Genomic DNA, 18,240 nt, shown 5'->3' on the forward strand with positions numbered 1-18,240 from the left:
GATGATTTATTGAAGCCATTCTGGACTCAGAATGATTTAAGGGGCGACCTGAAACCTTTTCAAGGGAGTTCGGAAACCTCAAGAAAACACCAAGTATTTCTCAGCTATAATTGCATCTTGTTCATGTATTTTTGTCGACAGCTCTCACTGTTTGGGGAAAACTTCCTCTCTTCTCATATGTTTACTGCGTTCGTTCATCAATTATTATTTTATGAAAATGTGTCATGTTATGAGAGCCTGAGGGTCTCATTGGTGCTTAGATAAATTTCTTCTCTCAATGGTCACAACGTACTGTACGTGTGCTGTGCCATTCTTAGTTGTTCTCGTGGGACTAAGTCGTTTCATATAGCATGGAAAACATTTGAGAATTCAAAATTTCACCATAACTGTAAAAATGTGTTACTGTTTACACATTACTTCATTTCATCAAAAACATGCATAACTAAAATGATTGTTTTGATTGTTTTTATTCTGTACAATTGTCTTCTCCTCCCTTTACGCTGACTGGACTTTCATGTAGACCTGTTCGTGTTGTTTTGCAACCAATCCCTCAATACGCCAAGGAATTTGTGTATAATCTCGTCATTATATAATTACAGCTTATCTACCTGAATACTAGCTGGATAACTAATTCGGCGTGATGACTTAGTGTAGGCTTTTGTGGATAGTGACTTTTGGTAAAATTTTGCTCTATTAGCCTTCCAGTGTGGTCCACTAGTTCGGGAACATCATGGATCTGAGGTGGTAATATGATGAACCAACGGCCCCAAAGGCTCAAAAGAAGAAGACGCTTTTGTACACTGCTTGGAGATCCTTATAACTTTATGCCCCAAGCGTTTTTGAAAAAAGCTGTTTTCTATTGTTAGTAGAGTTAAACAATCGTTATTAGAAACATCAAGTGCAAACTGATAAACAAATCGCGATCAACAGCGCAGCTAAGCGTAGGGGACAAATTTGTTTGGAAAAAATTGCTGGTGGGCGGTTGAGACAGTTTCGTGACAGTTACTCCCTCCTCCCTGATAACGTCATTGCAATAAACTAACTGTCCATGTTCACTTGATTATGACCTAAAGCATCAAACAATAAGTTACTTGATGACGCCATAAATTCACAATGCTCTGCTGTTAGCAAACACAACCACATTGATTTTATGCATCATTAAAGATGTATTTCATAAATTAGCTTGAAAATGCAACCGGGGAACTTCATTAAATTATCGAGGACACAAAGAAATATTGACAGTTTGAAGACCGCATCTATCATCTTCCATGCGATGTAGTCGCGCACTCCTCTGCATCTCGCGTCAACACCGAAGGCTTGCTTCTTTTCAAACAGGTTGCTTTCCTTGTTTTGGGAGGATATGGAATGTAATTGCGAATTGGAGGAATTTGTGACTCGAACTGTAAGATACGGAGCTTTGTTGGCAGACCAGGAAAAAAATTGAACTTATGGTAGCCTATATGTAGATATATCTAGTTATAGAAAAAACAATGAAAACTATTAACACTACAAAAAGTGCTCAATGTTAAGCAAAAAAGCAAAGCAGAGCGAATTAAATCAAATATAGTTATTACTATCTGAAGCCTTTACAAATTGTTTCACCTAACGGATCATCAGAAGGTCTTATTCAAATAGAATCTATTTTCTATTTTAATAATTTATTCTCGTCGTCGTCGGCTACAGCTCGTGTCCGAGCATTGGTTTTGTCTTCAATTTGGTTTTGGATGGTGATGTCGTATGTGGCTTTGGAGGCCCAGTCTATGATGGAAAAGGCGTGGGCAAAAGTCACATTGTATGGAGGGTGGGGGACGTGGTAGTTTTAACTTTTCTTTTCTAGTGTTTTGTTTTTCTTGGGCTTTTTGTATCCTGTTTTTTTCAAAAATTTCCGTGCCTTCCCTAATTCTTGATCTGTCGCTAGCAAGTAGTTCCCATGAATCCAGATCAATATTTGCATGGTTGAGGGAGACTTTTAGCTGATCTTTGTATCTCATTTTTGGTCTTCCGGGGGGTCTCTTTCCTGTCTCTAGTTCACCATAAAGCATTATTCGTGGAAGCCTCGTTGGGTCCATTCGTATGACATGCCCTGTCCAGCGATATATTGCAATATGGTGGCTTCTAAACTGGGCAACCTAGCGCGATCAAGGATTGCATCGTTAGTAAAACAATCTTCCCAACGAGTACCTAGCATTTGCCTTAGTTTCCTCTGCTGGAAATTCTCAAGACGTTTGATGTCACGGCGGTATAATGTCCAGGTTTCACAAGCATAGACACGGGTCTTGCTACCGGAACCCAATGTCACCATAATTCATTGGGAGACGATCATCATAGATCCGCCGCCAATGTGTGAGACCGGGCTGGAGGCTTCCAACTCTACCAAGCCTGCCCCCGTTACCCGTAATATCATCGCCATTGGACTTTGTTTCGGTCCTGGTCCAAATTGAGACAAAGGCCATTCGCTTGTGTGGTTGTTTAAGGTGGTCGTGACTACGCGAGGGCTACGCACACACTCTTGGCCAGCTCCATGTCCACTGCGGTCCAATAAGATCGGAACGTGCAGATTAAGGGGAACCGGTTGCAACGGGCTGCCGGGTGCTCTGTTCGTTGAGGCCCGCCTTACAGGATGCCTGCCCGTCAGACACTGCCCTCTTCCGCCAAAAAGAGATTGTCGTTGGGGACTTTTACGTGTGTCTATTAGCCCCAGGAGTTTCTATGAGTGAGCCTAGTGTTCAGCCTGGGTTCACCTCTACACCACGTTGAGGCATCTCCATAAGATGGGGGCTGAACAAAGTCAGCTCCCTAGACACTCCGATTTTAATAATTTATTCTATTTGAATAAGAACCTTCTGATGATCCGTTAAAGGTGAAACGGGCTGTTAAGGATTCAGATAATAGTAACTATATTTGATCTAAGCTTAGTTATAGAATATATCAAATATAGTTTTTAATTTTCAAAACCTCTACAACTTGTTTCACCCTAAAAGGGAGATCAACAGACTGTAGAGGTTTTAGAGAGTAATAACTATATTTGATTTAATTCGCTCTGCTTAGTTTTTTGCTTGGCATTAAGCACTTTTTGTAGTGTTAGGCCTAATAGTATTTATTGTTTAATTTATACACTTCTGTGTGTTTTGAAATTTAGCGCTTTCACGTTTCCATAAGTGAAATCTGTCTGATCAAGGCATAATTAAAGTTAGTTTCATATTAGTCAAATCTTGGGCACGTCATAGAAGGGTTCCATACAAACCACCCACCGGAACGAGAGGTTGCGGGCCGGCGCACATCTGCTTCCTGGAGGAATGATGCAATCGCTTGCTGAGGTAATCTCGCGTCCCTTTCGTCCAATGAAACTAAATCAATGAATTATTATATGGTAATACTAACTGATTCTAGAATCAAGTTATAACAATGAGTTCTCTAGAATAACTGATTGTTGACACTTGCTGTCACTGTTCAATCAAACCAATTCAAGTGTGACAACATTGACTATTTTAGAAACCAAAATATTTCAATAATTATTATGAAGTTTCTTCCTTCAATTAAACTTTGATGACTAGGAGCCTTCTGCTAGTGCCAAAAAATACCGGTTGCTGAATTGAATTGTACAATTGACAAAACAAACCTTATTTCTGATTATGACCAGCAATTATGATGGTTTATGATGTTATATTAATGTATTATGAATATGATGTTGTAATCCATAATTATGATGTTGTAATCGATGATTATGATGTTGTAATCGATGATTATGATGCTGTAATCTATGATTATGATGCTGTAATCGATGATTATGATGTTGTAATCGATGATTATGATGTTGCAGTTGTATTCTTGTCTTTGACAAAATTACTGTTACCTTGTTGATAGCGTCATCCAGTGTCTGTCCTGCCTTGTAGCTTGGGGACGTAATCATGAGATTTTTGAAGCGGTTCAGCAAATACACTCTGCTGGTGTTGACTGGCCTTTGAAAGACAAGTAAATTAAGCAACTATTGTGAAAACTGACAGTATATACTAACAAATACAAACAATGAAAACATTGACAATACTAAACACTCGGCATATCCTTTAATGAGCTCATAGTATAACTCTTTCACACCTTAATTCAGTTGTACCACTGAAACGTATCTAGTTCAATTGTACCAGAGGCTGCATTTTAAGAAATAAACGACCACATTTAAATAAAAGCTGAGTTTCACACTAATTTAATAAATTTAGCTTTCGCTTTTCTTTTCTTTTTAAATAAAGCTTTAGCCACACAAGTGCTAGCTTCGTCAGAACATACCATTCTTATTCAAATAGAATTGCAATGCTAATGCATAATTGGCGGTAATTAAACTTTGCAATGGAATGCGAAGCTTGGGTTAAATAAATTGTTTAAGCTGCTAACTTGCTGCAATCTTTTTTGAAAAAATATTTTCTTCCTTTTTTATTAAACTTTATGCAACCTCTTGACCCCTATACCCATACCTGACGTTGTTCACCTTTAAAATGGGGTTGATCACCCAGGGACCAGAGTAGGGGGCGGTGTTGCAAATTAGAAGTGGAACTTTGGGATAATAATAAACAAATGATTGGCACATTTCTTCAGACGTGGCAAGTCCACCCTGAGAGGTACAAAGTTCAAAAATTATAATAGATTCATCAATAAATACTCAGAAGTTTGATTGAAAGTTTTTGAAGATAGCCAGCTTTGTTATGTTCTCGAGTGTCATCTTTTTCCAGCACAGCAGAGATCATTGGTTAAAGTATATTTAGACTTCATGGGCTTGTAGACTACTATAGGTCATTGTTGCATAGCTACAAAACAACCACCGACTGCACTTTGAACTATTGTTTCTTAATTGTTTCAATTCTTTATTGATTGCTCTAAATACATCAAGAACACTCAATGAAAATGACAATACAAAAGACGACATCATACCTCGCTTGTTAAACGAAAGCTTGTATTCGCAATACCACGACAGTGTGTTGCAGTTAATATATGAAGTATAACAAAATTAGTCAGTTTGAGTATTGAGTCTTCCACTTTGTTGATAGCGGGGTTTCGCGTCCCGTTAATTATTTAACGTTTAACTTTCAATAGGCTACCAATCTCACTTCAATCATAGTTTTCCTTCCTTTGCTGGAGTAAGTACATACAACTTCCAGCCTGTCTCCTTTGAGAACTTCTCTTGGAGGATGTACCTCTCTAGTCTCCTGATAATGGAAGTCGTAAGCATCATCTGAAACCACCGGAGGAAGCTCTATACTGTTCCTGAGAGAACAATAAGAAGACACTTAAGATGTAGGTAGGCTCTTGGTAGAACTACAGCACAAATGATTCTACGAGCTACAGATGAAAGCTAAGCAGCTTGAAAAGAAAAAAAAGTCACTTGAGCTAAATACTTATTTTTGAATTAGACTAATTTTTCTAAGAGAGTAATTTTATAAAGAATATTATTTTACTGTCCTGCAAACATAAAACTTTAAATTGTCATAAAAACAATGCCATTGCTGAAGAATACAAGGAGTCATTTGAACAGGGTGCTTGTTGATTAAAACCAAGAGGTATGTTTTTTATTCATTAACACAAAAATTCAAATAATATTTATAAAAACGACAAAATTTTATATCATTATTCAAAAACATATTTTACTATTGGCCAACATAAAAATGTCCCTGATCATTGCAACGACATAATCAACTCACCGGATGTGACACAATATGGCCCTGGTCATTACAACGACATGATCAACTCACCGGATGTGACGCAATGATACCTTTTTCCCCGCAAGATGAGTGTGGAGAAACAGAGCAAAGATTTTGATGGACTCGACTCCTCCAGCCTGAAGAGCCTGCAAAAGATGGTTCGGTATTGGATAGGATCAGAATCTTTATGTAACTTATGTAATCTTTATATCTCTGTCCTTGTGTATTAAAGGTTTACATTAAATTCTTCATTGTATTATTCACCATTATATTAGTGAATGCAGGTTCGATGACCCGGTCCAAGGTTAAAAAGACACTGGTGATGTTGCAGTTTGAACTGGAAACTTTATGAAGATCTTCTTTGATCAGTAAATGTAAACAAATATGTTTGGTGACTAAATAAATATTTTCGTAGAGTTTGTGACGTCATAAAGGCAGCTTTATCAGTACTCTTATTCAAATAGAATTTACACCTGCCATTCTTCAAACATTGAGAAGGCAAAGCGAAGGTTTAGAGATATCAGAATCACTTTATTGCTCTTTCTTGATCAATTTAAATATTAAACGTTATTTCTACAAGAAAAAAGTTTGTCCAAACTGTTGTTCGGATACTTGTGAATAACTTATATGTTAAATTTTGTTTACATAAACATACTTACAATTTTCTTTAGTTAATAAATTTTAATTATTTTGTTTGCATTACATACTTACAAGTTACATACAATTAATTTTCCACTCATAAGTGTTGCCCACAACTAAGTAGTAAATTTGACTCTTTCAAAGATTAACTTTGTAGGATACTAACTCCTGTGAGACAAGATGAATCGCATCCTCCGTAAACATCAAACGAGTCTGTGTTAGGAGGAACAACTAGATTGTATCCCGCAAGATAATGACCTGTCACCATCATGCCTGCGTCATGCTGACGTAGCTGTGACGTGTATGTGAACTTAAACCCGGAGTGATCTGAAATCTCTGAAAAATAAGAATTAAGAATAAATCAATTAAAACAAACTTTTGAAAAATAATTATGCAAAATGTATTTGATTCGTGAACAATGCGCATCCTAAAATCACAAGAAAAAGAAATTTTTAATTTTTTGCTTTTGGTAATGTTTTAAGGTACATACAATACCAACTGTGTCCACAAACTCGAATTGTGCCTTTTAAACCCAACTGTGCTTACCGGCTTACCAAACCCAACTGTGCCCACTCAAACAACTGGATTTACCAAACCCAACTCATCCCACTAAACCCAATTGAATCTACCAAAATCTAACTGAGCCCACTAAACCCAACTTTCCCCACTACCCAACTGAGCTCACTAAACCCAACTTAGGCCACCAAACCCAATTGATCCCACTATACCCAACTGAATCTACTAAAATTCAACTGTGCCCACTAAACCCAACTGAATCTACTAAAATTTAACTGTGCCCACTAAACCCAACTGAAGACAGGCAAGACACAACAATACCACAGGGTTGAGCATTACAACAGTATGTATTTTACATATTTACAAAATAGTTTAACATTCGAACGTTTTCGGCTTAACCTAAGCCCTTATCAGGAATCTGAAAATATTGATAAAATGCAATAAATTTCAACTTCTTGAAGGTAACTAGCTTACTAATTGTAAGCATCAAGAACTGAGCCCAGTAAACCCAACGTAACCCACCAAACCCAACTGATCTCACTAAACCCAACTAAATCTACTAAAACCCAACTGAGCCCATGAAACCCAACTTAGCCCACCAAACCTAACTGAGACCACCAAATTCCATTGAACTCACCAAACCCAAATGTGCCCACTAAACCCAACGGAGCCCACTAAACCCAACTGATCTCACTAAACCCAACTGATCTCACTAAACCCAACTGATCTCACTAAACCCAACTGATCTCACTAAACCCAACTGATCTCACTAAACCCAACTGATCTCACTAAACCCAACTGATCTCACTAAACCCAACTGAGTCCACTAAACCCAACTGATCTCACTAAACCCAACTGAGCCCACTAAACCCAACTGATCTCACTAAACCCAACTGATCTCACTAAACCCAACGGAGCCCACTAAACCCAACGGAGCCCACTAAATCCAACTGAGCCCACTAAACCCAACTGAGCCCACTAAATCCAACTGAGCCCACTAAACCCAACTGATCTCACTAAACCCAACTGATCTCACTAAACCCAACTGATCTCACTAAACCCAACTGATCTCACTAAACCCAACTGATCTCACTAAACCCAACTGATCCCACTAAACCCAACTGATCTCACTAAACCCAACTGATCTCACTAAACCCAACTGATCTCACTAAACCCAACTGATCTCACTAAACCCAACTGATCCCACTAAACCCAACGGAGCCCACTAAACCCAACTGTCCTTCTTAAATTCTATAATTTTCCAACCTTCATAATCTGGATTGTCATAATGGATTTCCAATTTTAGGTATCTACTTTCTCCAGGAATTCCAATCGGAAAGCCAACATCTTCAGGAAAGACCATCGCCTGAAATTCAATTAATGTGGAAATTTGAAATGTTTCTCCACATAATTTATGTTACAACACACTAAATGCTGTATAGAACGTGTTGTAATATTTATGCCTTTTTTGTTTAATTTAACAACGTAAAAACAAATAAAATCCAACACTTGACATGAAAAAGATCTTGAACATCATTTTGTATTGATTCTACTTAAAAACGACGATGTACTGACGAATACACACGTGGGTGGCGAAAGCTCTACTGTAGGCCTACAACAAAACTAAATTAATTATTCACCGCCATATTTTTTGCTATTGAAAGATATTTTCTGTTTAAGAAAAACACAACTTTTTGTTTAGTGTTAAATTTACATTTTCATTGAAAAAAAAAAAGATTGTTTAAAACAAACAGAATGTTCCTCTTACCCTTCCTCCTGCTCCCCATCCGGACATCACGGTGATGCAGAATCGATAGTCCTGGATCGTTCCCGCATAACAATTTTCTCCTCTTCCCAAGTCTTCAGGACGCTGGACAATAAAGTGTTTCCATTAAAAGATGACATTGCATTGTGACGTCATTTCATCAATCGTGCATGCATCTCGATTAAGAAGCAGTAATTGTCGACGAACAGTTTCCATCTGACTTTCCAGACAAGAATGCGTTTGCCAGATAAGTTACAATGAAAATCTTTGGTACACTTTTAACTTAAAGCAAATCTATAAAATAGCTCATTCCAATCTTAACTTGTGAAAAGTTAACTGCACAAGTTATTTGTAAACATTCTTATTCAATGAAAAGTAGAAAATAGAATGTTTTGAAAAGCTTTTGTTTGCTTATTTGTCTTTCTTACTTCAAACTTCAAATGTTTTACTTCAAATACATCAATGTGAAGTTTTTTTGGGTGTCATAAGGCATTATTTTCCCACATTTCCAATGCAACATTCATCATCAGTCGTTATCTCCGCCTGCGCAGATTGCGCATCAACATGGCTTATTTGCTTCCAAGAGTGGCGATTTTGAGCCAACTCGCCCAGTGTCGTCAAGTGGAGTCCGGTCCATGATTGAATGTTGTCTTGCCATCGTTTTGGTTGTCTGCCACGTTTTCTTTTTCCTTCTACTTTGCCTTCTGTGCAAACTTTGCTGATTCCGAATTGTGATCTTTTAGTGTGGCCGAACAGTTTTAAAACTTTTGATTTTATTATTGCTGCAATTGGATGTAGTTTTGTCATAGTTAGAAGATCTTCTATTTTTGTGTGAGGCCAGACAAAACGTAGTCCCTCGACCAGGGCAGGAGAGCCCTCTAGTCCAGTAAGACTATCTCCTAGTGATGGTGTCACAAAATCAAACCACTCTCTTCCAACCTGCAATGAGCCAGCATGGAAGCAGTACGGCTCGTGAAATCACATGGAATAATATGCAACATTATGCTCGCACAAAACCATCAGCAACTGACCTGCAACACTGGAGGGCACCTGAGAATTGCCATGTGGTGGACGTGGCGTCGATTCTTCTCTTCAATCACAGGATCGATCTTAGTACAAACAGATTACAAAAAAAACTAAAAAATCTTAAGGTGCAGATGTTCGTTGTATCCAAGTTAACGTCAGGTGATCGAAGATTTAGATCAAAATGAAAAAAAAAATTGCACGCGAATTATTATTGCACGCGAATTATTATATAATAAAAGCTGCAAATGTTGTAGTGATATCTGATATTTATCATGCTTGAATGCGCCGCTAACGAATTATTGCCAAACAATAACCACTCGAAAAGAAGACAACACAGAATGCGTTGGTACCCCTAGCCTACCTTTATGATGTGGTGCTTGGAGGACAATGAAGGCATCTCGAGGATGATGCAGCGGTAGTGAGTAGAGGAGTTCGGTAGGAGAGATCCATCGTTTACAATCGAGAAGCTCTGAAGAGGTTCGTTCTTAGGCAATTGCTGCGTCATAGAACTAAGGAGGAGGATGCTTTTTGATCCTGAAACAAGTTATTATTTTAAACCTTTTCAAACGCTAACTCTTGTTTAGAGGAGAAGGAGCGATCTTCCTGGCGTCAGCACTACCTGACTACTCACTATAGAACAGCGAGCATTGTGTTTTGCTAACCATACCGGTGTGGCCTCCACACTAGCCATCAAGACTTTTCCAAAAACATGTGTTTCTCGGCAGTCGAGTGTAGCAGGAATTGACAGCGATAGACAGATGTTTCGCCCATGAGGCTGGGCTCATCAGTATCGCACCACTAGTAGTCAGATACTGCTAACGCCAGGAAGATCGCTCCTTCTCAACTGTGCATATCCTTGGCGACAGTTAGTTTAGTTGTTTTCTTTTCAAAACGGATAGGATTCAATTGACTGACAAAAGCAGCGCTTGAGAACTATGTGGCATGAATCAGTGATGCGATACCGATAAGCCCATCTTCATGGGCGAAACACCTGTCTATCGCTGTCAATTCTTGCTACACTCGACTGCCGAGAAACGCTAATTGTTTTTTAGTTACAATTAATGATTCTGGTAATAATTATCAAAAATATCAAAATAAATTTAACGATAATAACCTTCCATATTTTGTTTGGGTAGGAATTGGTTTACCCACTGCAGAAGAAATGTTGCTTAGTGTGACTGTGCCTTTTGTTTCCAGCTACTATATCTAGTGAGACTTTGGAGTGCTGTTTAAATCAAAACACGTTCACGCTGATTTTTGTTTCATCTGACCGATAGAAATGTTCTCTTGCCAGAATAGACCAACGGCATGCTCACAGGGTTTTCAAGCCTGTTATTCCTGTTTCATTGATATTGTTTGTTTGTTTATCTTTATCCTGCATTGCGGCAAAGCGGACTTGAGCGCTATGCATCGGTGTACGCCTTCCGACATACACCTGACCCATGCTGCAGCCGACTGCAATGTCTGTTTCCGGTTGTCTACTCTACTTATGACTAAAATTTGATACTACCCATTACTCGAAATCGATCACTAGGTGGAGGCAATTATCGTAAAGTTTCTTGCCTAGAGAAACAACAGCAAGTGCGTGTGGCTGGAGTCGAACATGCAGGCTCTCGACTGCGAGCCCAACGCGCTAACCACTCGGCCATTGCTGCCAAACCTAAATTACTATCGTAAAAATTTGAAGTAAAAGTTGATCATGATCTGGAACTAAGACTTGGAAAGGTGTTTCGATGTCAAAACTCTTGTATATCAGATAATTTCTCTAAAATTTGTTGTTTTTAAAGTTATAACGTAGCAAGTTAACGAGCTTCAGTACCTCTGACGTCATGGTAGTCCGTTCTCCTCAGTACGTCATCAATTGGATCAGTGTTGCTGTAGGCGTAGATGATCCGAGTGGTGTCTTCCTGGTAGACATTATGAAACAACAAAGGGTGGTTTGTTAAAAGAATATTTTGTTTTTAGTTTACCTGCAACTTCATTAAGTACAATAGCTTATAAAGACAATTCACAGCGTCTCAAGAACAACTTGTCCGCCTCCTTGACTCAGTGTTATGCGCCTGACGTAAGATTAAGCGGCGCCGGTTCGGCTCTCGGGGTGTTCGCTTGAACAACGCATTTCAGGACTGCTCTCCATTTAGCCGTCAGCGACACCTAGTGGATGGAATAATTTCTGGCAACAACAATCGGAAACTTCATTCTGCCAATCTCGGTAACCGGCCCTGCGTCAAGAGCCTCTACAAGTATGCGAAACTACCAGGAATAACCAATCAAGGCTTTGTCAGTTCGAAGATAAAGATTCAAAACCAACCAAACCATACGTCCATAGATTGCCACAGACAATCGACATCAAGCTGTGATTTATCTTATTTTTCTTGGTTGGCATCAAGCCGCAGTGACTTGAAATATGTTTTAAAACATTGTCAAAAACTCACAGTGATTGCTTTGTCTTTCTCTTGTTTGCAAACTTCGAGTCGTCGCACAAACTCAATTGTTGTCACACCATCGCATTCCCACCCTCCAAGAAGAACAATGTCCTGTTTGGAATCCAGCGGAGGGAATCCGTTTCGTTTCGTTCCATATCTGTCCTGGAATCGCAAGGTTAAATCATGGAAAGAACTGGATCAAATTTCCGCCAATCCGAGTCCTAACCGCCTGAAGCAAACATTGTCACCAATAGTTTATAGCTCAAGTTTTGTTTATCACCTCAATTAACATCGTTATTGCGGTTGACGTACAAAAGCTGACCAGTCAAAGGAAAATACAACAAAGTGCCACAAACGTTTTGTCTTGTTTTGAATAAAATTTTATATAAATACAGTAAACAAAACGTTTGTTCAGTGAAGAATTTTAAAATATTTTTTAATTGTTTAATAATTTCCTTATTACTGTAATTTGCACCATTCTCTCCACAATATCACTTCTACACTCAACAAAGTACAGTAGCATGTACTTCTTTAAGCGATGTGGGTTCCAAATGTGTAGATTACCTTTGGCGTATGAGTTTGCTTGTTGATGCTGTTTATACTAAGCAAGCACGACCACTTGTTCAAGCCGTTTTTATAATTTTGGTCTTGTTTCTTGTTATGTTTATACGTAGCACAGGAGTGTTGCCATGGGTTCTGTAACTTGTTTTTTGTAGGCACTACGCAACAATATTTGTCATGTTTGCAGTGAAATAGGGAACAATGTGGAAAAATGTGCAGAGATGTGCTGGTATACTCGGCCTTGTACTAATAGCCTAGAAGAGAAGCTCCCTTCTTCACAATGTCCTTCTCTGGCGCTTGTTGGTTTTGTTGGCTCTTTTCTTTCCACAAAAAAAATAGTTAAAATGACTGGTAAAGGCGGTGGTCTCTGTATTTTCTTGTTAATTCCTTTGTTGAATTCACTTGTTGAATTTTTCCATTGGAAATGACAAAATTACTGCATTTTCTGAGTAAATTGCGGGCCTCCTAATTAGCGGGCCCTGTACGATCGCACGGTTTGCACACTCCAAAGACTGGCACTGCTACACCGTTATGGTTAGCGAATCGCAATTGCTCGCTGTACTAGTGAGTGCTCAGCTTTGTGCTGATAGTCAGGAAGAAAGCTCCTTTCTTCACAATTATTATATAATGTCTTATTCAATAAAAACTTAAGTAGCTTATACCCTGCACATTCTTTGTAAAGCAAAAATATTATAAAGTCATAGGAGATTAACATACGTAGGAGAATTAAAATATTTTTTGCTTCGGTGAAATCAGAATTAGACTTTTCGAACATTTTAGAATCTACGAATCAGGGGTTCCCAACCTGGGGGCCATGAAAAAATTTAAAAAACATTGATTTTTTAAATTTAATATCTTTAAGTCCACTCCAACACTAATCATGTTTATTGTATTTATATCATTTTAACTACCGGTTACTGTATAAACAAGTTTTTTAATTAAAATGACGTTTCTTAATTTTTTCAAAAGGTTGAAAAAAATAAGGGGCCATTGATTTTTCAAAATTTTCAAAGGAGGCCATGGTGTAAAAAAGTTAGGAACCCCTGATCTACGTCAAACATAATCATCGATCTTGTACATGTACAATGTTGATCAACTGTCTTCAATTTCTTGAAGTTTCGTTTTTTTTTTAAATTCTCAGAAACAGATTAGTCTTGGAAGATAAGAGCTTATCCAGTCAGCAAATCAGTTCTTCCTACATTGGTTGAACAGACGTTGAATTAACATAAGATTGGACTGATTAGCTGACTGGTGCAATGCTCAGTTTAATTGTTTTGTTTGTCGTATCCAGGCTTACGCCCGGTGGTTGAAGGTTTAGATTAAGTGGACGGGAAGGCAAGGAAGCCAATCTTCGTGTCCACCTTCAGGCATGCTTTTAAATCTCCTGCCAAAGACACAGCTGCATGCTCTTGAGCTGTGTCGAACCGGCGCCCTTTCGAGTGCCGTTCCAGGGCTCTCACCACTCGGCTATGCAGCCGACGGAGTTTAATAATGTTTTATCATATTTTCTTCGCTTGTAATCTCAATGTGGTTTGTAGCATGTTTAGCTTGAATCCTATAACTGTCTCTTCATTTCATCCATCCAACCACAAAGAATGTTTGAACTCATGGAAAGTATTTTCCTTGAAACGGACTACTCGGAATGGAACGGATATCGTCAAATTAAGCTGCTCAAGAAATGTTACAAATATTTTATTTCAACAACTCAGCCGCATGTTTTCTTATTTTTAACTTAATTTTTCGCAAATTTTTGGTCTTGATTGCTTTCTTTGACGTCATGGGGCAACTTTTTAAGTTTGAGAGGAACCTTATTCGAATCCCTACCAAGTCAAATCGTTTTTTTGCATAACCTAATATCCAGCACTAAAATAAACTCAAAAATGAAGTAAGCGTATCATTGATAGATGGAGCGCGGGTATCTCCCTCTTTCACCCAGTTTATCCATCAGCACTCACAGTGATATGCGCCGTCCCATTGTTGACCCAACCGACGACAATATCCGCGTTTATCATGTTTCCATTGTCAGAAAATCCAATTCCAACCCAACCTGTAGTGTTGACACGGAGCTAGATTTGAAGAAAGAAAATAATTTTCATAATCAGTTAAGCCCAAATTGTTTAACAATTATGATTTATCTCGCTTAACAACATTAAAAAAACGTGAAGCAGAAAGTAATCGTCACATAGAGAACAGTTTGACGTATTGGTGTAAGTCCAAAATGTGTAAAAAAAAAAGAAAAATACCTTTTTTCTGTATGTGCTTTCAGATATACAAAATTTATTTCTTATTTTCGTTACCTTGAACTGAATGTGGGTTTCGTTAAAGTTCCAACTAATGTGGAAGTTTCTTCCAGGATCGAGGAATTCTGTTTTGTCCAACTCCACAATCGGGGCAGCCACAGCAACGGACCACGCGATAGAACAAACAGCCGCCTGTAGCGTCAGGAGACGAAACATTATGACGTGTGAAATAATTGATTGGACAAATTTAAAGAAAACCCTTGATAGGAACAAAAAGCTGTGAACAGGAACAAGAAGCTGTGAACAGGAAGAAAAACTAAAACGAAATGTTTGTATAACCAGTCTTCAAATGCACTCTTGGTCAAACGGGTTTGAGTGGTTGTGGTTAGATTTAGACTAATGATTGTGAGTCCAAAAGAATATTGTTGGTCAAAATAACTGAAAAGTTATGTTGTTTTGAAGTTATTTCTTGTCATCCTGAACTTTTAATCCTTTCCACTAGCTTTCCATTTAGCGGCACCTGGCGGATGAAATAGTTTACAGACAAAGGCACTTCAACAAGCAGAGACTCTACTCTGTCTTCTTGATGACCAAGCCTACGTCAATGGTTCAAAGACTTTGCAAATTTTCAAAACTGCCAAGATTATACTTTTACAGTTCGAAAGTGAAGATTTTCTCAGAAAATTTAATTAACGCTTAATTTCAGTAAAAAATCAAACGTCTTCCCAATATAGTTTCACAGACCGACTGAAGTATCACAGAGTTAAGTTTGTTTCTTACTCAAGAAAACTTTTCTCATCAAGACTGTTGTTGGCATTCGCCAGATATCAAGTATAAAACAATTTTATTAAATTTGATGTTGACTTTTTAAAACTGAATCACATTCAATCAAAAGTCAATTTTTAAAGTCCCTGGCAACACCGGATCGACATTTTCAGCCCAAGGTCTTTCGAATTATCGCTCGACTTGCTGCGGTGTCAATCCAGAAGTAAAGTAGCTTTGTAGCGCGGCTGGTATTTATACCGAGGCACACGCCCGACCTCTTTGTGACCCGGCGATGAAGTTGAATTAAAATTATTTCGAGATTCATTTGAAAAACAATAAGACATTTCGTGACAAAAAAAGTTTTAATACTTCACAACTGAGTGAAAATAATTAAAGTTTAGACTTAATTCCGAAGTGGTAAAACAACGTTACATAGATTAGACATAGACAGCAACACATTAAATATTTCATCTTCCGGAAAAGAAAATAATCATGCGTAGTCGTTGTACTGCGCATGACTGTAACCATTTAACAAAAGTATTGTGGTGCAAAAAATGGTAAGAACGTTGTGTCCATCCATGTACATCTTCACAGCAGAAGATGGTCGTAAAGGGATCCTCATGTTATAGCACAACCTCCGGAAGCGCGGTTTTAAATTTCAAGTGTTATGCTTGTGACGTCATTGACGATCCATTACTTCCGATTTATTTATATTATGACGTGTTATGACGGATGAATATTGATTATTATGATGCCTATAGAACGTCATAAGGGACAATAAGTCGGGAAGATTGTTTCGATGATTGCAACTGAACATCAGCGTCAGTCTCCTCTTTACTGCAGACTGTACCAACATAGTTGTGCGTTCGTGAGTTCATTCCACGCAAGTTCGTTCGGTGTCGTCCGATTGGGTGTGGTCCTTGTATGAATATTTTCTTACCATGGATTTGATAAGCCAACTGTTGAATTACTTTTAACACTCAACATATTTATGATAAAAGATTTCCTTTATTATTAGTTGGCTCAATTGAGCGAGTAAAGTGGAGCAGCACTAACAAATTCGACAATGTCGTTAAATTTTAAGCAATAAAATGATGGGTTTTTGTCTTTGAGATGATGGGATTTTGTGGCCCCATCAGTCCGAGCTGCTTTAGCGGCGACAATTTGTCGGAGATGGCTTTAATATCAAGTTTGAATTACATCTGACGTCATCACAAAAGCGCGATCATGTCGTGACAACTGTGGACGCTCGCACGCGAGTGCCTCTAAATCGGCTTCTTTTCCATGAAACCTTAAACCTGCGCGGCGACAAGGCTTTAATTAAACAATTATAAAAAATAATTGCTTTGCCCATCCGCCGTAAAACAACGTTGATCGTTCAAATAATATTTGCACCAGAAAAACTATTCCAAGAACAATCTTCATCTTTGCACTAAGAGAAAGGTGAAACAGTGAATTGAAAGAGTGAAATTCCAACCAAAGATGACCACGAACTGTCAGCAGGTTTATACATTGAAACAAAACGTGATGAACTTTTTGGACTCGGTTAGCCTGAGGACTCGCACATCGTTGCTAGTCAATCCTTCGAAACTCACCTGATCTGAGCGAGGTATGCGTCACAACAAGGGGCCAGCATTGTGATGCTTTTGTTTTGAGAGCTGTGCAATAAGAACTTCAGGAACAAAATTTCAACCTTAAACCGTCTTGACCTGGTGTCAAACTCAGATCTACCGTTTCAAAGACAAACGTTCCATCAGCAACCACAGGGTCAATCCCACAAAGCCGAAGAAGAGTTATTTGATTATCAAATTAATGAATATTAATTCTAATGTGAAATCCAAGTAAGTTTTTCAATTGCATTTACTGATGGAACATTCAAGTGACTTTCTAATTAATATATATCCGTAATGAAAAGTACATTACAGTGTATGGACAAAACACATTTAAATTGTTGATTTTTGTGCGGTCAGTGGAGTGTGCTTCGTGTAAATACCGAGCGTGGATATTTGTAGTTTAAATTGTTGATGCTTCCTGAATGATTATGTTAGAAGTGGGACGAGTGTTTAACTTGTGAAGTTTTTCATTTATCTGATTTTGTCTAAAAATGAAATGATAAAGCGATATCACATTAATAGTCACCGTTCTATAATTAGCCCTGGTAAAGCTCATATTTGTCGGAACCATTTCTCTAATTAGAGGGCAAGTAGGCCACAAGTTCACATCATGGCCTGCCGACCTTTCCATGAACGTCTGCATGCTGCTCGCAGTCATGGCAAGCTTGCTTCGACAGGAGGCCAATCCCAGACAACAAAGTTGGTTATCTTATATTGGGTCAACGTCGGCAGACGTTGAATCAATGTAAAAATGCAGGATTATGTTGTCTGGGATAGACATCAGGTGAGTTGTCCGCAAGCGCGCGATTAAATTCTTTGTCATCTTTGTCGCAGGACAATGCGGTAACCGCGCCCGCGCTCAAAGGCGCGCTAATGATTTCATGAAAGGTTGAATGAAATTTGTTGGATTTCACCTCTTAATTTTAATCCAAGAAACATTTTTTGCTTGACTGCGCGCTTTTATTTAGTGGAAATCTTTTAGTAACAACATGGTTAGCAGAA

The 18,240-nt window shown here is 38.3% G+C and overlaps 1 protein-coding gene across 1 annotated transcript; it reads right to left on the reverse strand.

Annotated features, from left to right (window-relative positions):
- Positions 1–1,206: 1,206 nt before the first annotated feature.
- Positions 1,207–15,076, reverse strand: LOC145776888 (DBH-like monooxygenase protein 2 homolog). Its single transcript, XM_082588106.1, has 15 exons — positions 14,918–15,076; positions 14,576–14,686; positions 12,069–12,221; positions 11,453–11,540; positions 9,995–10,167; positions 9,639–9,716; positions 8,611–8,712; positions 8,109–8,208; positions 6,493–6,662; positions 5,739–5,833; positions 5,097–5,253; positions 4,467–4,603; positions 3,854–3,959; positions 3,252–3,347; positions 1,207–1,400 (listed from the first exon to the last, which is right to left on the reverse strand). The coding sequence occupies exons 1-15, from the start codon at positions 15,074–15,076 to the stop codon at positions 1,260–1,262; spliced, it is 1,866 nt and encodes a 621-aa protein (XP_082444232.1). The 3' UTR covers positions 1,207–1,259.
- Between the last annotated feature and the right edge of the window lie 3,164 nt (positions 15,077–18,240).

This window comes from Aplidium turbinatum, chromosome 9 (assembly GCF_918807975.1).
Source record: "Aplidium turbinatum chromosome 9, kaAplTurb1.1, whole genome shotgun sequence".
Lineage (NCBI taxonomy): Eukaryota > Metazoa > Chordata > Ascidiacea > Aplousobranchia > Polyclinidae > Aplidium > Aplidium turbinatum.